The sequence below is a fragment of the Orcinus orca genome, chromosome 3, assembly GCF_937001465.1.
Source record: "Orcinus orca chromosome 3, mOrcOrc1.1, whole genome shotgun sequence".
Lineage (NCBI taxonomy): Eukaryota > Metazoa > Chordata > Mammalia > Artiodactyla > Delphinidae > Orcinus > Orcinus orca.
In genome coordinates, this window is record NC_064561.1 from 91,113,810 (window position 1) to 91,140,630 (window position 26,821).

The following is a 26,821-nucleotide window of genomic DNA, read 5'->3' on the forward strand; positions in this document are numbered from 1 at the left end:
TTTTATTTATTCTCTTCCAGGCTTTGATGATAAGCCCACTTCGCCTAATTATAAACATAATACACATATATTTTTGTATCCTGCTTTTTCTCTTAACTTGAACATATATATTTCTCTATGTTACTATGTAGTTTTCCCTAATCATTACTTTTCATAGCAGTATAATGTTCTTTTGAGTATAGTATGTTATATTTAACCTGTTGGATTTTTGTGTCACTTCAAAATTTTTACCATCACAATACTATAGTGAGTGTTTTTGTGCATATGACCATCTCATATTTGAAGTTACTGGAGTGGATTTTCAGGTGCATCATTACCAGTCAGAAGGTATGAGCCTTTGTATAACTCATTATATATTGGCAAGTCTTAAATGGCTTACCAATTTAAAATTCTTAAGCAAAGATAAGAGAACCATGTTCATCAAAATCGTTATCACCATTAGATAACATTCTTTTTTAAATAATTTTTTTGTTAATGGGGGAAGATGCTTGGTGGAGAGTTTTAAATTTAGGGATAGTTTCCTAAATTACTCAAAGAATTAATGTATAAGCTACTATTCTAAGTATTTCAGGTATATAAAGCTGAATAGTTTATAGTACCTGAAAACCAGTTATTATGATTAGTCATGTACCAGTCATAAGAGATATGAAGCTAGTTCCTCACCTCGGAACCTGTTTTTAAGTCAACTTGGTTTTTTTTGTTTTTTTTTTTTTGCGGTACGCGGGCCTCTCACTGTTGTGGCCTCTCCCGTTGCGGAGCACAGGCTCCGGACGCACAGGCTTAGCGGCCATGGCTCACGGGCCCAGCCGCTCCGCGGCATGTGGGATCCTCCCGGACCGGGGCACGAACCCGTGTCCCCTGCATTGGCAGGCGGACTTTCAACCACTGCGCCACCAGGGAAGCCCAACTTGGTTTTTTTTTTATTAGCAATGCATGTACAGTCTGTTGGTACTACGTTCCTACCTTCTATTTTTATCATGCTGATTTTATAATAGTTCTCAAAACCATAATTATTTTCTTATTGTGGGTATGACCATTTTTTTCATTTATATTTTTTAATTTTTTTTCCAGCTTTCTGGAGATAATATTGACATATATATAAATTTAAGGTGTACAGCATGATTATTTGATACACATATATACTGTGAAATGATTACCACAATAAAGTTAGTTAACACCTCCATTCCCTTTACATAATTTCCTTTTTGTGTGTGTGGTGATAAAATTTAAGATTTACTATTTAAGGTCTTAACTTCCAAGTATACAATACTGTATTGTTAACTATAATCACCATGCTGTACATAACATTAAATCCCCAGAACTTATTCATCTTATAGTTAAAAGTTTGTACCCTTTGGCCAACATCTCCGCTGCCAGCCCTGACAACTACTATTCTACTCTATTTCTGTGAGTTCAGCTTTTTTAGATTACACATATAAGTAAGAACATACACTATATGTCTTTCTCTGTCTGGTTTATTTCACTTAGCATAATGCCCTCAAGCCTCATTCATGTTGTTGTAAAAGGCAGGATTTCCGTCTTTTTGATGGCTGAATAATATTCCTGTGTGTGTGTGTGTGTCTGTTTGTGTCTGTGTATGTGTAACACATATGACATTTTATCTGTATATAGCTCACATTTTCTCTATCCATTCATCCATCTTTGGACACTTAGGTCGTTTTCACGTCTTGGCTGTTGTGAATAATGCTGCAATGAACGTGGGAGTACAGATATCTCTTTGAGATAATGATGTCATTTTGGGGGGGATATATATACCCAGAAGTGAAATTGCTGGATCATGGTGGTTCTATTTTTAATATTTTGAGGAACCTCCATACTGTTTTCCATAGTGGCTGCAACGATTTACATTCCCAGCAGTAGTCACAAGAGTTCCCTCTTCATGGATGTAGATATTTTCTTTGTTAAGTTCCCAGTTATATTCCATTGACATCTTGAAAAATTTTAGGTAGGAAAAATATCAGTGTGAGTAAACATAGTTTGAATAACTAGAGACTAAGTGCTAACTTACAGTGTTCTTTTGTACTTCAAAGCAAAGTATTGGACTTAGAATGAAGGTCTAATACTAAAATACAAAGTACATATATTTTCTGTGACTGTAGAGCAGTTTATACCTTTACCTTGCTCCCCTGTAAAGAAGCCATGAGTTAAAGTAAAAAGGCACTAGATGGGACATTAGGTTTCTAGATCCTTTTATGTTGCTAACCAGCTATTACCTTGAACATGTCACTTAACATCTGGGCTTCTGCTTTCTGTTCTGTAACATGAGGGATTGAATATGTTGATGACATGAAAATGGTCATTTAGGAAAAGTATGAAAGCATTTTGTACTCAGTGAGTTAGGCTTAAATTAAAGGTACCTGGTAGGAGGTCATTGTTTTGGTTTGGACTGGTTTGGAAATTAAATGAAGAAATTCCCATAAAGCTCCTAGAGCAGACATTCAGTGTTGCCTAGCATGAAAATGGAGACAGTGACAAAACTTTGGTACTAAAATACTCTGTTTCTGAGAGACTGTATAACTGAACTGCTTTAGAATCTGTACAAAAATAAGGTACATTTAAAATAAGTACCTATTTTTATTTTCCAGGATCAAATCTAAATCGCTGTGGTTTCCGAGGCTCTTCATACCTGGGTATTCCATTCAATCCATCAAAGGTTAGTTCTCTTTGCATTAGGAGGAAGGAGGAGAGGGAGTGGAGAGATTTTAGTAAGAAAGAAAACTAAGAAAGTAACAGAAAGAACCAGGCCTCCAAGTTTCAGTGTAGCTAAATACTGTCTAATACTGTGTGTTGTGAACTGGAACTTTTTAAGGGAAAGCTATACCCACCTTACTTCTGGAAGAATGCACAATATATAAATGAACAGAAATTGCTGTTGTTAAAAAATTGTCTTTCTTACTATCGTGTGTGTGTGTGTGTTTGTGTAAAAATTATTGGTGATTTCTTGGAGAAAATGGAAATAAAGCACTCAAGAACATGATACTTGTTCTCTAAGAAACCAATGAACCGTGTGTTACAGAAGGACTTTATATTTGGTTCACATTTCTTAGGAATGAAAGAGAAAGCTCTTGCTAAGCAGTGATTGGAGACCCAAGTAGTGATGAATTATGATGACATTCAGGCAGACTGTCTTCAGACTTACAGGCAGAGGCTTTGGTACCAGCACATGCAGGTATAGAAAGCAGTGAATCCTAACATATGAGAAGCTTTTTTTCTTCTTCAAAGAAGCAGACCCCAAACAAACTTCTGTAGGTGTTTCATCTGTGCGTAAAATATTTTTCTACAATAGAAAGCAGAGCAAAACTTCATCATTTTGTGGAAAGAGACCTCACAAAATAGAAACTTTTTCCTTGATGGGGGTCAGTCTGCTTATATAATGGTTACAAGCCAATATCTGGCTACACTGAGTACATCAAGATTTATATCCCTTTCCAAGCTGAAGGTAAATGACATGTTGCCAATTTTTCCATACTCTGCTTCAAAATTTTGGAATAAATAGCAGTGAGTTTGGAAAAGGTGACATGATTTGATAGAGGCACTGCTTCAACTTTCTTCCTCTGCCCTAAGCTGTAGACCAGCATGCCTGTGTCAAAGTCATATGACTTTGCTAAGGTGTCTCCAATCATGTATGCCAATTGCTTTTAACAGAGAATCTAGAAACTAAGGATCCATAAAAATTGTCCTTTTTCCCCATACATATAATACTTTCCAACTTAAGCCAGTCCTGAATAGAGGTAGCTCTCCATTTAGTCATAATGGACAGGATATCTAAAAGTCATGACACTGATAATAATGACCATTATACAGCACCATACCCTATACAGATGTATACTTAAACTTGTTGGGGTAAAACAGTTCTTTGATAACATTACTTTTAAGAGACAGCCCCCTTACTCCCCTCACCCCCTTCCAAGGCATTTTCGAAACAAAAGGATAAAATGTAAGGAGAAAACATTTTTTGCCTTTGATTCACAGAGTCTCCTGAAACCCATTTTGGGCCCTTAATTCATCGAGACCCTGGCATTTTCTGGGGAAGCTAGGTCTCACTCCATTCTGTGTTGCATTAATCTGAATCTTGAGTGTTAGAGGGAGCTAGAGACTCTAGCTGGAATCATATAGGGCCACAAGGAGTTGTCACTTAGGGTGGTGGCTGAGAATCCAGGAGACAGATGAAGCCAAGAGAATCTGAGGAGGCACATATGATTTTTCAATACAGTATGTAAATAGTATCTTCGCTTTTTCGTCTGAAACCACCTATGGGCCATTCACTTACCTGAAAAATGTCCAGGACCTTTAGTGGCCATAGAACACTTTTTGAGAAACACTAATGGATCTTCTGAACCCCCTTTTCTCACTGTTTTCCTTCAACAAATCCCATATTCTCTATTAAATTATGTACTGTCCTTAACACATACTACATAGCCTGGAATCTTCCTTCTCTGCTTTCCTTTTACTTTTTCTTCTACCTGTAACGCCGCCTCTTCATCTGTACCTAACCAAACTCCTCTTCTGCTGCAGAAAACAATCCTTTATCCAGGTATTATTGTATCTCCATCATGACACATACAGCATTCTACTTTGTACTGTACTTATTCAAGTAGCCCTCTTCTCCCTTCAAGGTTAAGGTCCACATTTGATTTCTGTTCGGATTCCGCACAGTGTTTTTAACATAGCAGATATTTAGTGTGAGTACCAAAAAATGAAACGTTACAGGATTTCTAAGAAGGCAGTTATAAATGTGGAATAGGATATCCAGGAGTATTAAAGCTTGAGTTCTAAGGAGGAGCTCAGAATGAAAGAAATACCACGGTGAAAATTTGCTTGTCATATTTGTGAGACCATATAAGGAATTGTATATGTAAGGCTGGGTAGGTGGGGTGAATTCAGATTATAGAGGATATTGAACACCTTTGCAAACTTATTCTATGAAGAACTACAGAAGGTCAGTGAGCAGCAAAGTATTCTGATTAAGTCACTAGTGGTTTCAAGACCCTTGAGTCGTGACTCCAAAGAAGTAGTGGCCCTTTTGATATTTGCCTTGCACTTGCATCATCATCAGTAAGATAACTAGCATCTGTATAGACAGTAATTTTATTTAATCCTCAGAGTAACCCTGTGAAATAGGTACTAATATCTCCATTTTCCAGAATGAGAAAATGCAGCAGTGAGTAGTAGAGCCAGGATTTGATGCCTTACAGTAGTGTAGAAGCTAACATTTATTGTAGAAAGCAGAGGAGTCTGTTTTAACCAGAATCTTGGTACAAGCTTCATTTTAACTTTCTAATGTTATGGGCAGTTATTCTAGTATTTGAAGCAATTATTGATGAGCCCAAACTAAAACAGAAGGAAATTCTGTGAGAAAGATGAATTTAAAATACACTCTTATTCTATCAAAATTAAAACTTTCTTAAACTGAGAAATAGTACAATGTGAAATTTTACATTTTTTAAGTGAAATCATCTTTTTAAAATAACCAAACAGGATTGGCTATTTGAAAATAATTATAAAACTTTAAATGCTTTGTGTATTGCAGAATGTAAAGTTACTTGGTTTTACATTTTTACTTTTACTTTAATAAGTTTTTTAATTAATTTTATCTATGCCAGTGCCAGCTAGAGTCTACAGGATTTCCTACAAGGCGTCACATATTTTATAAACCTTAAGAGACTTTGATAACTGTTGATAGTTTTGTTGAAACAGTCAAATCAGTGAAACTAATCTAATAAATATTCTGGTTATATGAGTTTCCTAGTTTGACTCCCCAGCTCTGCCTGGGCAATTACTAGTCTAACAGTCTTCACAAAAGACTTTTTGCAATCAATGCTCATTTGGTAATTTAAACTTTAAAAATTAGATTGTTTTATTTCTAGAGAATTTTTCAATATTAGTATCTTGAGCTCTTCTTTGCATTTTTTTGTCATTGTAAGTGTTAATATTATTAGAGACTCAAATAATTAAACCATATGAGAATAGAATAATGTTTTTCAACTGTATTGTTTTGTAGGATTTTTAAATGGTGATCACTACTGTGGTATTTAATTTGAATTTGTACAGCATAAAAAATAATTATTTCTACATGCTTTTCTAACTTTATAAGACTTAAATTATAAGTGATATGGTTGGTCAAATAGGAAGTTGAAATAATTTGGCTTATTTGAATATCAGATCTACTTCCATAAACTTGAGGATAAAATTGAAAATTATGTAGCCTGGAAAGTATGCAATAATACTTATGTTGAGACATACACGAAATTGAGTTTTGTTTGTCTCTATCAGATGTCTATGCAAATCAGTATAAACAACATTTAATTTTACTGTTTACTAAAACCTCTTGTCAAATTGCATAATGAAATAAGATCTCATTTCAGTTTTCTAATTAACATTATATTAATTTTGAATCTAGAATCCTGGAACAGCTCATCCTTATGATAGTGGCCACATAGCAATGACCTACACTGGCCTTTCATGCTTAGTTATTCTTGGAGATGACCTAAGCCGAGTAAATAAAGAAGCATGCTTAGCAGGCTTGAGAGCCCTTCAGCTAGAAGATGGAAGGTATGGGTCATTCTTCGTTACTTGTCTTTTTTTTTTTTTAAGAAAAATCATTTGGAATTAAAAATAGATATAATCCTATACTAGAATTGTAGAGTTTATCATAAACTCTTATTAGAACCACCTAGAGTTCACTGTATACATACGGTTTAAGTGCCTAATCAGTGAAATATTTCTTATGTGAATGAAAATAAAAGTAATCACAATAACAGTTCCATTTTTTCTTAGTTCATTTTTCTTTTTTTTAAAGGCGATAATAGATCCATAAATAAATGGTTTAATAGTTTCAGGATTAGGATCTACTTTAATTTACATTCTGGGTAAAAAAAATGGACATTTTGAAGCAGACATACATTTAATCTAAACTTTTATGCCTTAAGACATAGTGATGGGGGAAAAAGGGATGAACATTGAATATTATTATATTCTAGTGTAGGTAGTTTCTGTGATATTATTAAAGGATAGAAAAAGTAGTGAGTTCATTAATATTTGATGGTTTGAGTGGTGTGTCTAACAAAAAAAATGTTTTAAGGTGAAACTTTTTTTTTAAGTTTAGGAAGTGATAAAGCAGTAGTGATGCTATCTAAAGAAAAGACTTTGCAAACAAATCCTGCCACGTTGTTATAGCTGTAGTCCATCTACTGCTGTGTCTATTTTCCTGTCAGTATTTTAAAAACACTGCTGTTGATGAGGGGAAAATTAGTGGAAACATATAAGATAAATTGACATTAATTGGAAATACTATAAAACTAAATATTTACCTCAGCAAGTACATGTGACTAATTTCTCAATAATTCATTATAGTCTTTGGTCACTGCTATCTTATCCTTATTTATAAATAAAAGAATAGATATGAAATACAAACTATTATGTACTTCTCTGAAACTAATTAAATATGTGAAAATTAAATTAAAACAATATGATCGGGGCTTCCCTGGTGGCGCAGTGGTTGAGAGTCCACCTGCCGATGCAGGGGACGCTGGTTCATACCCTGGTCTGGGAGGATCCCACGTGCTGCAGAGCGGCTGGGCCCGTGAGCCATGGCTGCTGGGCCTGCACGTCCAGAGCCTGTGCTCCGCAACGGAAGAGGCCACAATGATGAGAGGGCTGCGTACCACAAAAACAAAAACAAAAACCAATATGATCAGTTAATTAATGGTTATCTATATATACATTGAGAAGAAATTTCACATAAGCAGAACTTGGGCTTGAGAATTTCTTACTACCCAATAGGTCCCTGCTACTTTTTCTGCTATTAATTCTCAAGCCACTGTGCCATAGCTTTCCATGGCTGAGAGCAAAGAAACTTACTCTGAGTGGTGGCATCTGGGAAAGAGTAACTGTGGTAGTATGTTAAGCTGCCCAGAAATTGAACTTGGGAGTACAGTGTTGATTTAGAGATAGTTTTATATTATTCAAATTAATAGTCCTTTATTGAATAATACAAGTAGTATATGGTTTTTAAATCTGTATTTAGTGATAGCTTTTTCTGTGAGTGAAGACATGAAGTAGGTGTTTCTAACTAACCCCCCTACAAAAAAATAAATTATAGTACAGTAAATCATATGGTTATTATTTTCAGTTTTTGTGCAGTACCTGAAGGCAGTGAAAATGACATGCGATTTGTATACTGTGCTTCCTGTATTTGCTATATGCTCAACAACTGGTCTGGCATGGATATGAAAAAAGCCATCAACTATATTAGAAGAAGTATGGTGAGTTGTGTTGATAAATTGACTCTTTGTTTTAAGTTATTACTGCTGATATATGGGGGCTGGGGCATGCCTCATCTCTTCTAGCAATAATTTGGAAATAAGGATAATAAGATTGCTTTCTGGGTACATCATATATCAGAATAGCCATTTAAGAATAATATTCAAGGAAAGTTTGACTCTTTAGCCATTAAATTTTAAATGTAATCTGATTGTGTCCAAAGAAACTGTCTTTAGCAGAAAGACATTAGTCAGCCTTAGAAGCAAAAAATAGTAAAATCTCAAAGGTAAATGTTGAACCTATCTTAATAGGGATCATTGGGAAGTCGCAGCCAAGCATAAAGGAGAATTACAGTGCCCTTGGTGAGATTATTCCTATATTGGATGTGAGGTGTGAGTTCCTTAAGCTATTTTGACTAGCAAGATTGACTAGGCTGACAGTAGATTTTTGGATCACTTTTGGTTTCTTAATACTTTTATGTGGGTTTTTTTTTTAATCTAAGGTTTATTTTAAGGAGAATATCAAGTAGAAATTTTATTCTTTCACACAATACAATTTAGTCTTTTTATCAACAATAGTAAGGAAAACTTAGTTTAGTCTCAGCCAGAACTATCCTTTGCTCTACTTTTTAGTCTCTCATATACAACCAGAGAAATAGAAGTGCTGCTTCCCAGGTCTATTTTACTTCCTAAATATGAAATTTTTATAGATTAGAATATTTTAGGCTGTTAATTCAACTTTTACTAGTCCATATTTCAGAACAAAAATGTAAGTTCTTAGAGGAATGGAGTTATTTTTAATTGAATGTGTGAATGTGAATCAGATTTTATAGAATCTATAATAGCACAGGTTTTTAAAAGCCTGTGGAGGCAGAAAGACGAAACCTTTAAAGGAGTTTTAACATCTTTATTGGAGTATAATTGCTTTACAATGATGTGCTTTATAAAAGGAGTTTTAAGAGGAAAGGAGGTTTATGTTATAGACAAAGGTGGGAGATATACATTTTGGCATGAATATTGCAGAAATAACACCATGTTCTTCTCAGTGCATTGTATTTGGAGGTACAACATGTTAATTTGCTCTATTATTGGTGATGTTAACTTTAATCACTTGGTTAAGGTGGTGTATGCCAGATTTTCCTCTGTAAAGTTAGCATTTTTCCCTTTGTAATTATTTAGTATCTCATGGTGAGATACTTGGAGACTGTATAAATATCCTGTCCCTCATCAAACTTATCCACTAGTATTGGTATGCATTGATATTTTCCAGCTCTATCATTCATTCTGTAATTATCAGTTAAAATTCTACAGTTATGGAAAGCTTTCCCTTCACCTTTATCTACTTATTTATTTAATTTAAAAAGGCACTCTAGATTCTTGTTTTACTCAATGGGTTATTATCTGTAACTATCATGATTTATTTTGATGCTGTCCCAGATTCAGCCAGCAAAAACCCCTTCACCCCTTCAGCCAGCAAAAACCCCTTGTGCCCTTTTGGTGTGTCCCCTTCATTCTTTGAGCACCTCCTTGTCTTCTGGTACAAGATATTCCAGGTTCATAGTTTAATTTCCCAGCCTCAGTTCTGAAATTGGTCATTTCTTCAAGGAGTTCTAGTTCTTATTGGAGGATGATGTTTAGAAACCACGATTTGGGCACAAAATGTGCTTATTGGTACTGGGATATCACTGCTTCTGGCCCCTCTCTCAGAGGTAGGAAATGTATATATATATACACAGACATCCCCCTTACACACTTATACACATCTATATCTTTTTATCTATCTATCTATCAATCAAAAACCGTGAGTTCACACTAATACCTCAAATTTTAATCCAATACCACTAGGTTCATTTTAACCTTCCTTTTTTCATTTGTAACTCCCTTCTCAGAGAGTGACAAACCTGTCTCCTATTATCCAGAATGCATTGGTTCTTTTTGTTTAGAGCCTGAAGGTATATAGTCAAAATGTTATATTTAAGAAACACTTGAGTTACTTCTTTTATTCCCTCCACCCCCAACCTTTAGTTTGTTTATGTTAATTTATTTGAAATAAAGTTGTTTATTTGTTTCTGTTTGGATTCTATTTTAGGATTCCCCCCAACTTTGTTGATTTTATTTCTTTAATATGTGAAATATTAACTCGGTTTTGAAAGTCATAACTATACAAAAAGTTATATTCAGAGATGTGTAACTCACAGGGCTTCCTGTTCCTTCTATCTCCACCCCCTTCCTAACTCCCATGTTTGCCACCTTGTTCCCATTCACTCTGTAGGTAAACGTTCTCATTAGTTTTTGGTTAGGCCTCCCTGTACTTCTTTTTGATGAACAGATATGTACATTTTTATTTCTGCTTTCTTACTCAAAAGAGTACTTTTTTCAGTTTGCTTTTTACATTTAACAATATAGCTTGAAAACCACTCTATATCAGGTCATAGAAATTTTCCTCATTTCTTTTTTAACAGTTTTGTAGTACTCCATCACGTGCACATGTCATAGCTTTTTCCAGCTCTTCTATATATAGGCTACATATTTTCCAAATGCGAACAGTGTTGAAATTCATACCTTCTACATGTGTGCTTATGTATTGTTGGGGATATAACTTCAGAATAAATTCCAAGCAGTGGAATTGCTTAATCAAAAAGTAAATGCATACGGGGGGATTGGTTCAAGGTGGTGGAGTAGAAGGACATGCACTCACTCCCTCTTGCGAGAGCACCAGAATCACAACTAACTGCTGAACAGTCATCGACAGGAAGACACTGGAACTCACCAAAAAAGATACCCCACGTCCAAAGACAAAGGAGAAACTGCAACGAGATGGTAGAAGGGGCGCAATCACAGTAAAATCAAATCCCATAACCGCTGGGTGGGTGACTCACAAACTGGAAAACAGTTACACCACAGAAGTCCACCCACTGGAGTGAAGGTTCTGAGCCCCATGTCAGACTTCCCAACGTACGGGTCCAGCAATTGGAGGAGGAATTCACAGAGAATCAGACTTTGAAGGCTAGCGGGATTTGATGCCAGGACTTTGACAGGACTGGGGGTAACAGAGACTCCACTCTTGGAGGGCACACACAAAGTAGTGTGCGTATCAGGACCCAGGGGGAAGGGGCAGTGACCCATAGGAGACGGAACCAGACCTACCTGCTAGTGTTGGAGGGTCTCCTGCAGAGGTGAGGGGAGGCTGTGGCTCACCATGGGGACAAGGACACTGGCAGCAGAAGTTCTGGGAAGTACTCCTTGGCATGAGCCCTCCCAGAGTCCACCATTAGCCCCACCAAAGAGCCTGTAGGCTCCAGTGCTGGGTCACCTCAGGCTGAACAACCAACAGGGAGTGAACTCAGCCTCACCCATCAGCAGACAAGTGGATTGAAGTTTGAACTGAGCTCTGCTCATCAGAGCAAAACCCACCTCTACCCACCACCAATCCCTCCCATCAGGAAGCCTGCACAAGTCTCTTAGATAGCCTCATCCACCACAGGGCAGACAGCAGAAGCAAGAACTACAGTCCTGCATCCTGCAGAATGAAAAACCACATACACAGAAAGATGGACAAAATGAAAAGGCAGAGGACTGTGTGCCAGATGAAGGAACAAGATAAAACCCCAGAAAAACAATTAAATGAAGTGGAGATAGGCAACCTTCCAGAAAAAGAATTCAGAATAATGAGAGTGAAGATGATCCAGGACCTCAGAAAAAGAATGGTGGCAAAGATCGAGAAGATGCAAGAAATGTTTAACAACAACCTAGAAGAATTAAAGAACAAACAAACAGAGATGAGCAATACAATAACTGAAATGAAAAATACACTAGAAGGAATCAATAGCAGAATAACTGAGGCAGAAGAATGGATAAGTGACCTGGAAGACAGAACGGTGGAATTCATTGCCACAGAACAGAATAAAGAAAAAGGAATGAAAATAAATGAAGACAGCCTAAGAGACCTCTGGAACAACATTAAATGCACCAATATTTGCATTATAGGGGTCCCAGAAGGAGAAGAGAGAGAGAAAGGACCCGCGAAAATATTTGAAGAGATTATAGTCTAGAACTTCCCTAACATGGGAAAGGAAATAGCCACCCAAGTCCCAGAAGCGCGGAGAGTCCCAGGCAGGGTAAACCCAAGGAGAAACATGCCGAGACACATAGTAATCAAATTGCCATAAATTAAAGACAAACAAAAACTATTAAAAGCAGCAAGGGAGAAATGACAAATAACATACAAGGGAACTCCCATAAGGTTATTAACAGCTTATTTCTCAGCAGAAACTCTACAAGCCAGAAGGGAGTGGCATGGATATTTTAAAGTGATGAAAGGGAACAACCAACAATCAAGATTACTCTACCGGCAAGGATCTCATTCAGATTCGACAGAGAAATCAAAAGCTTTACAGACAAGCAAAAGCTAAGAGAATTCAGCACCACCAATCCCGCTCTACAACAAATGCTAAAGGAACTTCTGTAAGTGGGAAACACAAGAGAAAAAAAGGACATACAAAAACAAACCCAAAACAATTAAGAAAATAGGAATATACATATTGATAATTACCTTAAATGTGAATGGATTAAATACTCCAACCAAAAGACACAGGCTCACTGAATGGATAGAAAAACAAGATCCATATATATGCTGTCTACAAAAGACTCACATCAGACCTAGGGACACATTCAGACTGAAAGGGAATGGAAAAAGATATTGCATGCAGTGGAAATCAATAGAAAGCTGGAGTAGCAATATTTATATCAGATAAAATAGACTTTAAATTAATGAATGTTACAAAAGACAAGAAAGGACACTACCTAATGATGAAGGGACCAAAATCCAAGAAGAAGACAATAACAATTATAAACATATATGCACCCAACATAGGAGAACCTCAATACATAAGGCAGATGCTAAAAGCTATAAAAGAGGAAATTGACAGTAACACAATAATAGTGGGGGACTTTAACACCTCAGTTACACTAATGGACAGATCATCCAGACAGAAAATTAATAGGGAAACACAAGCTTTAAATGACAAAATATACCAGATAGATTTCATTGATATCTATAGGACATTCCATCTGAAAACAGCAGGTTACACTTTCTTCTCAAGTGCACATGGAACATTCTCAAGGATAGATCACATCTTGGGTCACAAATAAAGCCTCGGTAAATTTAAGAAAATTGAAATCATATCAAGCATCTTTTCCAACCACAACGCTGAGATTAGAAATAACTTACAGGGAAAAAAAACCTTAAAAAACAAACACATGGAGGCTAAACAATATGTACTAAATAACCAAGAGATCACTGAAGAAATCAAAGAAGAAATCAGAAAATACTTAGACACAAATGACAACAAAAACACGATGATCCAAAACCTATAAACAATCTAACCTTACACCTAAAGTAACTAGAGAAAGAAGAAGAAACAAAACCCAAAGTTAGTAGAAGGAAAGAAATCATAAACATCAGAGCAGAAATACATGAAATTGAAACAAAGAAAACGGTAGCAAAGATCAATAAATCTGAAAGCTGGTTCTTTGAGAAGGTAAACAAAATTAATAAAACTTTAGCCAGACTCATCAAGAAACAGAGGGAGAGGATGCAAATCAATAGAATTAGAAATGAAAAAGAAGTTACAACAGACACTGCAGAAATAGAAAGCATCATAAAAGACTGCTACAACCAACTCTGTGCCGATAAAATGGACAACCTGGAAGAAATGGACAAATTCTTCAAAAGGTATAACCTTCCAAGACTGAACCAGGAAGAAATAGAAAATATGAACAGACCAATCACAAGTAATGAATTTGAAACTGTGATTAAAAATCTTCCAACAAACAAAAGTCCAGGACCAGATGGCTTCACAGGTGAATTCTATCAAACCTTTAGAGAAGAGCTAACACCCATCCTTCTCAAACTCTTCCAAAAAATTGCAGAGGAAGGAACACTCCCAAACTCATTCTATGAGGCCACCATCACCCTGATACCAAAACCAGACAGAGATCTACCAAAAAAAAATTACAGACCAATATCACTGAGGAATATAGATGCAAAACTCCTCAACAAAATACTAGGAAACAGAATCCAACAACACATTAAAAGGATCATACACCATGATACAGTGGGATTTATCCCAGGGATGCAAGGATTCTTCAGCATACGCAAATCAATCAATGTGATACACCATATTAACAGATTGAAGAATAAAAGCCATATGATCATCTCAATAGATACAGAAAAAGTTTTTGACAAAACTCAACACCATTTAGGATAAAAACTCTTCAGAAAGTGGTTATAGAGGGAACGTACCTCAACATAATAAAGGCCATATACGACAAACCCACAGCAAATATTATTCTCAATGGTGAAAAACTGAAAGCATTTCCTCTAAGATCAGGAACAAGACAAGGATGTCCACTCTCGCCACTATTATTCAACATAGTTTTGGAAGTCCTAGCCATGGCAATCAGAGAAGAAAAAGAAATAAAAGGAATCCAAATTGGAAAAGCAGAAGTAAAACTGTCACTGTTTGCAGATGACATGATACTATACACAGAAAATCCTAAAGATGCCAGCAGAAAACTGCTAGAGCTAATCAATGAATTTGGTGGAGTTGCAAGATACAAAATTAATGCACAGAAATCTCTTGCATTCCTAGACACTAAAACAAAAGATCAGAAAGAGAAATTAAGGAAGCGATCCCATTCACCATTGCCACAAAAAAAATTAAATACCTAGGAATAAACCTACCTAAGGAGGTAAAAGACCTGTACTCAGAAAACAATAAGACAGTGATGAAAGGAATCAAAGATGACACAGACAGATGGAGAGATATACCATGTTCTTGGATTGGAAGAATCAATATTGTGAAAATGACTATACTACCCAAAGCAATCTACAGATTCAATGCAATCCCTATCAAACTACCAATGGCATTTTTTGCGGAACTAGAACAAAAAATCTTAAAATTTGTATGGAGACAAAAAAGACCCCGAACAGCCAAAGCAATCTCGAGGGAAATAAACGAAGCTGGAGGAATCAGACTCCCTGACTTCAGACTATACCACAGAGGTACAGTAATGAAGACAATATGGTACTGGCACAAAAACAGAAATATAGATCAATGGAACAGGATAGAAAGCCCAGAGATTAACCCACGCACCTATGGTCAACTAATCTGTGACAAAGGAAGCAAGGCTATACAATGGAGAAGAGACAATTCCTTCAGTAAGTGGTGCTGGGGAAACTGGACAGCTACATGTAAAAAAATGAAATTAGAACACTCTCACACCATACACAAAAATAAAATCAAAATAGATTAAAGACCTAAATGTAAGGCCAGACACTATCAAACTCTTAGAGGAAAACATAGGAAGAACACTTCGACATAAATCACAGCAAGATCTTTTATCACCCACCTCCTAGAGTAATGGAAATAAAACCAAAAATAAACAAATGGGACCTAATGAAACTTAAAAGCTTTTGCAGAGCAAAGGAAACTATAAACAAGGTGAAAAGACAACCCTCAGAATGGGAGAACATATTTGCAAATGAAGCAATGGACAAACGATTAATCTGCAAAATATATAAACAGCTCATGCAGCTCAATATTAAAAAAACAAACACCCCAATCAAAAAATGGGCATAAGACCTAAATAGACATTTCTCCATAGAAGACATACAGATGGCCAAGAGGCACATGAAAAGCTGCTCAACATCACTAATCATTAGAGAAATGCAAATCAAAACTACAATGAGGTATCACCTCACACCGGTCAGAATGGCCATCATGAAAAAGTCTACAAACAATAAGTGCACTGCAAGACCCTTGCACTGTTGGTGGGAATGTAAATTGATATAGCCGCTATGGAGAACAGTATGGAGGTTCCTTAGAAAACTAAAAATAGAACTACCATATGATCCAGCAGTCCCACTACTGGGCATATACCCTGAGAAAACCATAATTCAAAAAGAGACATGTACCCCAATGTTCATTGCAGCACTATTTACAATAGCCAGGACATGGAAGCAACCTAAGTGTCCATCGGCCGATGAATGGATGAAGCAGATGTGGTACATATATACAATGGAATATTACTCAGCCATAAAAGGAAATGAAATTGAGTTATTTGTAGTGAGGTAGATGGACCTAGAGTCTGTCATAGAGTGAAGTAAGTCAGAAAGAGAAAAACAACTACCATATGCTAACACATATATATGGAATCTAAAAAAAAAAATGTTTCTTATGAACCTAGGGGCAGGACAGGAATAAAGATGCAGATATAGAGAATGGAGCTGAGGACACGGGTAGGGGGAAGGGAAAGCTGGGGCGACGTGAGAGAGTAGCATTGACATATATACGCTACCAAATGTAAAATAGCTAGTGGGAAGCAGCTGCATAGCACAGCGAGAGCAGGTCAGTGCTTTGTGACCACCTAGAGGGGTGGGATAGGGAGGGTGGGAGGGAGACTCTAGAGGGAGGGGATATGGTGATATATGTATACGTATAGCTGATTCACTTTGTTATACAGCGGAAACTAACACAACATTGTAAAGCAGTTATACTCCAATAAAGATGTTAAAAAAAAGTTCAAGAAGATTTCTCAGAAGGGAAAGATCTGAGTTTCCAGATATCCTGAAAGGACCACTGAGGGCCCATTATAATGGATGAAAATAGGCTCAAACCCAGGAACATTACTGTGAAATTTCATAACACTGGAACAAAGGAAAGATCCTTCTTTGCCTTGACTCTTAGAGGATGTTCTCCACCAAAACAAAAGAGTAAACCAAGAAAGAGGAAGAGATAAGAAATCCAACTCAGGTGAAAAACATGGGAAGTTCCAAGGTTGATAGTGAAGGGAAGTCCCCAGATGACAGCTCTGCAACAGTGTGGAGAGCACTCAACCCAGATAGGACAAGGATGGAGGAGTGGGGGGCTCTGTTCAAGACAAAGACAGACATTGGTAGGTGTCTAATGGTGGTTGACTGTGTCTATCAGAAGCTGTGTCTATTAGACGGTCAGTACAAAGTAAAACACACAAATGGGGGAAAAGGTAACAGTTAATTTCAGGAAAAATAAGAAAATAAACAACCATAGTCCACAATGCTCAACTGTGAATTGTATTTTCATAGACAGGTTACATAATCACAGAAGTTGATTTAAGCAAAGTGTAGTATCCTCGGAGCATGGGGCACAGGAACAGAGGGGAATGGGGTGTAAGAGAGTTGGATGCTTATCTACCATAATAAATGATAGAATATGTCTAAAAGTCACAATTTAAAACAGTATGATCTAGGCATATTATTTGGAAGCACCAAGATGTATACTCCAGAAGAAATGGCCAAATACTGAAAAGTGGTTGCCTCTGGAAAAGGGTACTGGAGGAGTGTGAGGAATGATGCAGGGAATCACTGTTTTGTTATAAATTTTTGTTATAAATTTTTCAGTACCATTTAACTTTCTAAATGATGAATGTATATACCTTTGATAAAATAAATTTTAAAAAATGTTACGCTTTTCTAGGGTTTTATTTTAATAATTTTTAAAAAGCATATGTTATGCTTTTTTCAAAATGAAAAAACAAACATAAAGGAAAAAAAAAGAATTACCATATGATGCAGCAATCCCACTGCTGGGCATATACCCAGAGATAGCTATAATTCAAAAAGACACATGCATCCCAGTGTTCATTGCAGCACTGTTTACAATAGCCAGGTTATGGAAGCAGCCTAAATGCCCATCGACAGACGAATGGATAAAGAAGATGTGGTACATGCATACAATGGAATATTACTCAGCCATAAAAAAGGAACGAAATTGGGTCATTTGCAGAGACATGGATGGACCTAGAGACTGTCATGCAGAGTGAAGTCAGAAAGAGAAAAACAAATAGTGTATATTAACACGTATATGTGGAATCTAGAAAAATGGTACAGATGAACCAGTTTGCAAGGCAGAAATAGGGACACAGATGTAGAGAACAAAAGTATGGACACCAAGGGGGGAAAGCAGGGGGTATGGTGAATTGGGAGATTGGAAATGACATATATACACCAATGTGTATAAAATAGATAACTAATAAGAACCTGCTGTATAAAAAAAGTAAATGCATACATAAAGTTTATCAGATATTGCCCATTTTCTCTACAAAAGGTATGAACCAATTTATATTCCCACCAGTGTATGAGAGTGCCTGTGTCCACACAGTGTCACCAATAGAATGTGTTTTCACACGGTTTTTATTTTTACCAATATGATGGGTGAAAAATGGTATCTCAGTGTTTTTAATTTGCATTTATTTTATTAGGAATGAGTTTGACCATTTTCTTAACTTTAGGACTGTACAAAACCAGGCCACAGGCCAAATTTAACCTGTAGTCCCCAGTTTGCTGACCCCTGCTTGTAGTCCATTATTTTTCCTTTTTCTTTAGGTATTCCAATTTAGTGTGTTTTCTTTCTTTGCTTATCTTTCATTTCAACCACTTTCTCTCTGACCCTTTTTACTTCTTTATCTCATTTTTATTCTCTTTGCTGTTTTCAGCCTTTCTTAAATGTCCCTTACTGTGTTTTCCTGAAATAATTTAATTTTTATTTCTTCCTACTGTTTATCCTTTTCATTTTTTAACGTTAAATCTCTTTTCATATTCCCGAATGCTTATTTGAGGATATGCAGTTGAGTTTGGGGTGCTGTATTACAGTTTTCCTTTGCTTTATCACCATTTTTTGGAGGTGAAGGCAGATTTTCCTATACTGGGATGTTTTCATTCTGATTGTTGTGTTTTCATCTCAGAGTTACTTTGTGTAGATTTGTCTTTTTCTGTTTAGTCATTAGTGGATTTTTTTTTTTCTTACAAGAATTCCTAGTTTAAGAGTGCCCTCTTTTCAGTGCAGAGAAACAAAGTATGATTTCTTTAATTTAGAGTGTCTTTTTGTTTGTTTGTTTGTTTAGTGATTGGGGAAGGTTTGTGAGTTCTGTGATTTTCTGGTAGGAGAAAGGTTCTCTTTTGTTTCCCGGGTTTTTGCATTTTGTTCTTTGTAGTTTTCATTTATTTGGTCTTCAGTGGGCCCTTCTCCCTTCCTTTTTTAACTGTCTTCACCAGACTTATGCCCATTGAATGCTGCCACCTTGACTTGCACACTCTCCTCGGTCTTTTGTCTGTAGTCACTGTTCAGTGTTACCAGAGCTCCTACAGTACAGCATCCTCACTTTGCCTGGTAGTGCCAGACTGTAATGATGGTCTTGCAGGCTGAAATGATGCACAGTGATTTTAATCATCAGTGGGAAAAATGACACTTGTTCTGTGACCTTTATAATTTTTTGCCAAAACATTAAAAACTATTACTGTTATAAATGTACACAGAATTTTTAAATGGTAAAACCAATGTTTATTTATTAGTACATCATAATTTAAAACATTAGCAATATTGAAAATTAAAGTGTTTTCTGTGTAAAAACATTCATCAGTAGTAGCTTGAACAGCACTGTTTGTCTTCTCATTATATAATTTATAATATGGAGCAGGCATCTTTTCTGTCTTGGTAAATGATCATACTCCTTTCTAAGTTTGTATCAGCTTCCAACATTCTGTCCTTTGCATTTTCATTGTGAAATATCTGAGAGTTCCTTTTATGTGAAGTTTTTGCCAGCATCTCTTCTCTAGAACATCTCCATCTTTTTCATCAGAGCCACTTTCCTCATTTATGTAGATATTTCTTTCGCCTTCACTTGATTTTTCTGACTGCATATCTAGTCTCAATCAGCCAGCACTGTCATGATAGCTGTTTCTTATATTACTCTGTTTGATCTCAATTTCACTTTCAGTGTTAACTGCTTTTCATTTCTTTACTGCACTTTCATCTTTGGTAGCCAATCTCCTTTTTTGATTGTTTTTAAAACATCATGTGGGTTTATCACTAAAAGACAAAGAGACAGCACAGCCACATACATTGCTGTCTGTGTGAACTGAAAAACATGTGCGGTGACCAATTACTACAGACTTTGAAAAAGGTGACGTGATTGGTCACTGATTGTGATACACATCTATTATGTATGTAATGGTTTGTGGACTGAGGAGCTAGCAGCAAGTTTGTACTTTATGCAGTTGCTAACTGTTAATATATTGTTATTACTGAAATTTGAACCATACTATGTTACTTAACTAAGCGGGGGTACCTGGAATTTGTGTATATTGGAACTGTGCAAAGCAAGGATTGCCTGTATTTCACACTGAGGCTTTTCCTAGTGATTTAAGCTAGTGATTTTAGGTAATCTCAGACCTGCCATTAGCGCCCCTCCTCTCTCTTCCTCACAAGTTTTCATAGATTGCCCTTGCTCTCTGCAAAAGTATGTCAGGAGTGTGGGATTTGATGTTTCCTCTTCTGTAGAAAGGAAATTTGAAGCTTGAGCATGTCTTCTAGCTTTGACAAGGTTTCAGTTTTATGTAGTTGTATTGTTCTTATCCTGTTTTGATTTTGTGGGATATGTGGGGAGATTCAAATTTAGGCAGGCACCATTATCATTGGCTACCTAAGAGCCTCAAAATAGATTTGTGTTTATAATGTTATAGGAGTATAAAATCCTTACATTTTCCTTAAATTCATATATTCTTGAAAGTGAGAGAGGAATAAAGGTTGGGGCTTCTTATTGGGTAGAAATTAAATATGTAGGTGCCATCTTTGGACAGTATTCTCAGAATATGCCTAGTGCATACATTTACTGATTTGGCTTGGTGAATAAGACAAGAGCAGGTACTTGAAAATGCCTAGATCTATTTCATTGTGGGAAAGAGTGCATATTTTGAAAAATATAAAGGAGAACTAAAATTAGATCAAGAGACAAAAAATGAGCATAATGACAACTTATTTATTTATTATTATTTCCCTGTTAAACTGAACATATTTTTCTTTTTCAGTCCTATGACAATGGGTTGGCACAGGGAGCTGGACTTGAATCTCATGGTAAGGCATCTTAAAATAAATGGACATGTAGTTTCTTTTGTTCCTTCAAATAACATCATGGTATCTTCAACATGTAGGACCTCAGAAGTCTGTCTCAACTCTTGGTGCAGCCTGACTGTCTTCTTTCCTACTTCTCTCTGTTGACACTGCTGTGCCAACTCGAGCCTCTCCTAGGTCAGTAACCATTCAGAGATTATTCAGACCAGAATGTTCAAACAGTACTTTCTGGTGATCATTTCAGCTGTTAGTTGCATGAAAACATCTTGGGATAATTTAAAATATTGTTAGAAAACAGCACGTTTTCTTCTTTGGTGTAATACTAAAAAGCTAGATACAGAATATTAAACATGAATCAATGAATTTGTGAAGAAAAAATTTTTTTACCTCCTTAATATAATTGTCCTAAGTCATAGTGATAAAACATTTTGCCACATAGCATATGTTCACTGCGTACATTAATACAGTTTCTCCTTTCACACTTTTCCTCAATTTTGGCAGAACCAGAGTGAGCGATAGTCACTTAGTTTGTCAAAACATCAATAGCCTGAACTCTTTCAAGTGGAATATATCGTGTAGAAGTAAATGCACTTCCTTGCTCCTTTTTTTTTTTTTTTTAAAAAAAGAGCCCAGATCAGGGAGGCTCTCTGAGTGAAATCCTTGTTTCCTCTTCATCACAGCAGTGTTTTTGTGCTCACCTGTGTGTCCATCCCTCTGCTAGCACGATAGAGTAGAAAGAACACATCAATATTCAGGTCTCAGCCCTAACACTAGCTATGTGGCTTAGGCCCCTTACTTAATCTCTCTGAGGATTTCCTCATCAACAGAGTAGAAATAATTATATCTTTCTTTAAAATTATTTTTAGAGATACGAGGGAAACTGGTTTGTAAACTGTAAACCATGTATAAACATTTTTTTAAAACACATTCCTTGTGCTTTCCCTAGGACCTGTCCTATCAGGTATCTCTTCCCTCTCTGACATTTTCACTCCCTCCTTCGGTGGTATTTGTAGAGCATACGTGTCACTAAGGGGCGTATAGAAAACTGTCTTGGATTTTCCTCTGAAGCCATACTGAAATTAGGACATCATAATTCTTGTGTATGTCTATATGAGATTGGGGGTGGCAGTAGCAATTATGTCACTGGTCATCACTACTTGGTAAGGAGGGATATACTTGTAGTTGCACAAAGAGGAAATCTGGCATCTATAAGAATTTCTGAGAAGACGAGGTCTGGGCTCACTATTGTAAAGGATGTTAATGGGCACTCAGGCGGAGGAGATACTTTGCAGTGCAGGAGACCTGTGGAACAAACACTGTTGTTCCCCAGAAAATAGGATTACGTTCTCTGGGATATGAAACAGAGAGGGCCGCTCAAACATGATACTCTCTGATGGAAAAAAAGTCTTGCTGAGTCACACAAGTAGTGATTTGGAGTCAGTATGACTCGAGTAGGATCACACCCAGCAAGATCATCATTGATGGGCTGTGGTTCATGCCAAAAAGCTTACATCTTCCTTTTACACTCTTTTTGTCTTGGTAGATTTAAGGTCTAAAGCCCGAGAGGAGGGCTTCCTACGCAGGGTGCCACAGTACAGGGTGTGCTGCAAATGGGCTATAGGCATGCCAAGCTATTGCTGCCTGAGCCTTTGGAGCAGCCAAGACCTAGGCGTCTAGAGCTCCCGTTTAGGTACCAGGAGCTCGCTCCTCAGGTCACCGCTGTGTGTTCTGCAAATGTCAGACGTTTTAATGTTCTTGTGTGCTGTGAGGTTAGATAGGCTGAGAAGTACTACTCTAGAAGGCTTTGGTATAGCCTCCCTTCCCTATCTTATCACTGTCTACACTGGCAAGAGAAACCTCTTTCTAAAAAGTAGTCTTGCAGATTGGGCACTCTGAAGTCATGGTGTTCTCCCTTTTTCTCCTTTTATTAATCTTTTTAGAATAGTGGTCCAGGTATACTATTTGCCCTTCTACACAAATGGCTTGTTCTTTAATTTTTCTGTGTAAGATTCAGCAACTTAAATGAAATATTTCTTTTAAAGTCATGAATGGTCTACATTTCAAATCCAGTGTCTTTTTTCTCATTCCTCATCTTCTATTTATTGAAGCAAATGAAGCTGTTAGCCTCTTCCCCTTCTTTCTTGAAGTATCAATTCCTCTTGTCCTTCTTCCCGACAAGTTGTTTCTGGCTCCTTCACAATTTTTGTTTCTTCCTCTCACCTCTTTATCTTAGTCCAACTTCCTTCTTTTCATTGGATCATTCATCTTTCTAAATATCAGGACTCTTATACTTGCTATTCCTTCTATATAGAATCCTCCACTCCCATCCCTAGCAAACACCTGGCTTCACTTCACATCCTTCAGGTATTGGCTCAAATGATATTTTTGGAAAAGCCCCCTTTTTAAAATTGCAAACCACCCACAAACACACCTCCTGTTTAGAATTGCAAACCAACCACAGATACATACCCCATTCTCTGTCCCCCTTTCTGGCTTTATTTTTCTCCATATCACTTTTATTTTATTTATTTGTTTATTGTCTGTCTCCACATAATATATGCCTCATGAGATCAGAGGTTTTGGCCTATTTTATTCACTGTTTTATCTCCCACACTTGTAACACGTGGCACATAGTTAAATGAACTAACAGATGGTTCCCTGTCAATCATCCCTGGGTGATGGCACCCACACTTTGTTTCCAAATCTATACTGTTGCTTCTGAGCTGCATACTGCCTTTCTGTGTGCCTGCCAGGCAGAGCTAGCTACCTTTATATCTCTCAAGCTGCACATTTTTAAAAACCATCATTCTGCTCTTTCCTTCCTTCCAAGTCTGTTTTTGCTATTCAGGAATGTGGAACTATTCTGATCTACTGATTTTTCAGAGAGCCAGAAATCCAGAATTTGGGGTGTTTAATCTCCTGTTCTGTTTTTTGTTGTTGTTGTTCTTAACTTGCCAGTCACACCAGTCCTCCATTAGTCACCAGTTTATAACCTTTTACGGACTTAAAAGGAAAAGAATTTATTTATTAAGCAGCTGCTCTGTGCCAGCTAACAGTTTTCTCACTTAATCCTCACACTAGCCCTCCGAGAGTGGACATCTTGGTATTAGTTAGATTCAATCAGAAGCAAAATCACTATGAATATTAAAGACTAGGAATTTATTATAGGAGTAAGATTTTACATGGTTGTGGAAGAAGATGGAGAAGTAAGGCCCTGAAAGGGGTAGCAGGTGGATCAGGAAAGAGTCACTGACAAGCTCTCCTGAGGCACTGGCACAGGTGGACAAGTGAGACCTTGCAGGGGAATCTGGAGAGCCAGGTGCATGCAGCTGCCAGAATGTAACTGGAAGGCTGTTGTTCGTACATCCATTCGTGGGCCTGGTGTCACTAGAGCAAGAAGTAGAAAGAACTTGGATTCCAAGTATATGGGAGAATAAGGGCAAGCTAGACTCTCACAGCACCTCTACCCTTGTCTCTTACCTTCTGTGCCCACAACCAGGGCAATGGCTACTGCTTCACTTCCACCTTAGAGATCTCACACAGATTTCTCTAGCTTCAGACCATATAAAGAAGGGGATTCTGGGAAACAGTTCTCGCTTAGCCAAGTTAACACAGTATAAAACCACCACAGTGATTATTGTCGTTTTACCCAGAGAAGGTAAGTAACTTAACTCCTAGGCTCACATATCAGGTAAGTGTCTTGAAACCCTATGCTTGTTCAGCAGTACCATTCTGCCCATATTTAAATCTCTTAGTGTAGTTCTCCGTGGTCCAGTGCCAGCCTAGCTTTGTAATGTGAGAGATCCCTTCCATGTGCTCTAGGTTGCAGAGAAAATGTATTCTCCAAATGTTCTTACATGCCTTCTCACCCCTGGACTTTACTAATGTTCTTTTTCCTATACTTGAAATGCTTCCCCTTTGCTTCTCTTCATTTCCCTTTCCTTAAACTTCAAATTTTACCCATCTTTCTATGCTTAGTTTCACTGTCACATTCTTTGTAAAATCTTTCATTGTTTCTTGTCCCCCCTAGCCCTAAGCAATTTCTCCCTTTTCTATATTCCCGTAATACTTGGTTCGTACCATTTACTTCTGTTTACCTTCTCTGCTAGGTTGTAAGCTGATCGTGTCTTATTTATGTCATACTCCATATGCCCTTGAATATTGTAGTTGTCCAGTACATATTCGATGAGTTAGTTATGCTGTATTCCACTCTGCATCCGAAAGCTGGGAAGGCTGAATTTAGAATGTGTACTTCTGCTACAGTTTGATGTTAATCAAGTTTTTTCATGTGTTCTTTGTCCTAATTCCGCAGTCTAAATGCTGCTTAATACACTGTTTTCTTTTTCTTTTTAACTCAACTGCTGTTCTCCACCACCTGCTTAGCCTGGAGTCCATTTGTCATGAGAACTAAATAGGCACATTGTACCCTTCTAGGCCATGATTATCAAATGTTATGATTCTGTTTATCCTAGTGATTCTTTTATGATAGTACAGTTTTAGGGGAAAATGTTCATGTGTTTTGGAAGAATTAGATTTTCCTACTTTGCTAGGATTGAAACTACTTTTCCTCTTGAGATTCATAATGTAAAAGTTCACATGTATTCATTTGATTCCATGATTCTTTTAGAATATCTCTACTCCTTAATCCAGAAGAGAAGTATTAAACTTTACTTCGCCTGATTTCGTCTAAGCATTCAACTCCCTTGAATCTCCCTCACTTTACCTTTTTCATGTGGTGTTTAAGAGTAAAATGATGTACTTATTTGTGTACCTGTTTACTTAGCTTTCTACTTTAGCTGTATGTTTGTTGACCATCTTAAATTACACATTTCAGAGCACATAGATTCTTTCAAATTATTTGGTATATACAAATAGATACTAAGAGAATGCTTAAAAACGAGCTTTAAAACCTTACGGGAACAATAAGTTAAAACATAAGTAAAGCATAGCAAACAGAAGCAGAGTCAGTAACATCTCCTTTGCCCTGCAACTGGAAGAACTGGGGTAGGTTGTAAAGAGAGAACCAGTCCCTCCCAGCTGTGATTTTTTTATGACAGTGGTATTCTGTGTACATTAATTATCCACATAACTGAAGCATTCCACTTTAGGTGGCAAACTTTCAGCAGTTTCAGGTGGAAATCTTTCTCTTATTTGTATGTGCCTTAATATTCTCGTACTCTTACATGCCTTCGATACAGAAGGTTATTTTCATAACCTTCTTCAACCAGGGCATAATGAACAGAATTTAATCTTCTTGATGAATTCAGATCATTATTATGAGAAGGAATTCTTAAATTGTACTTTAATATATATAGTGATGTAACATTCTCGAAGATTTTTGAAGCTTGTAGGAATCATTGACCTAATCCTATTTAGCCCCAAAAGGATATTCTAGTTGAGGTCTTGTGCCTGCTTTTTCTTACTGTACTTATTGTCATAATGTTACCTGTCTTTTCTTGCTGTTTTTGTCTGCCTCTAACACTCTTCTAACATCCTACTTTTAATCCAGATTTTTAGAAACTGGTGTTCTAAAATTGTTTACACAGGAACCTCTCAGGGGTAAATGTTGATAAGTGAATTTTAGCTTAA

At 36.8% G+C, this 26,821-nt stretch overlaps 1 protein-coding gene across 3 annotated transcripts in view; it reads left to right on the forward strand.

Moving 5' to 3' along the window:
* The window catches only part of PGGT1B (protein geranylgeranyltransferase type I subunit beta), a 56,902-nt gene that overhangs the window by 17,085 nt on the left and 12,996 nt on the right, over positions 1-26,821 (forward strand). For all 3 annotated transcript variants that reach the window (XR_007476308.1, XM_004267465.4, XM_033423789.2), the window contains exons 3-6: positions 2,607-2,674; positions 6,422-6,573; positions 8,153-8,285; positions 21,190-21,235. Coding sequence is in view for 2 of the 3 variants with exons in the window: in XM_004267465.4 (XP_004267513.1) it covers positions 2,607-2,674; positions 6,422-6,573; positions 8,153-8,285; positions 21,190-21,235 (399 nt within the window). In the remaining variant the exon portion in view is untranslated. The remainder of the gene's footprint in view (positions 1-2,606; positions 2,675-6,421; positions 6,574-8,152; positions 8,286-21,189; positions 21,236-26,821) is intronic.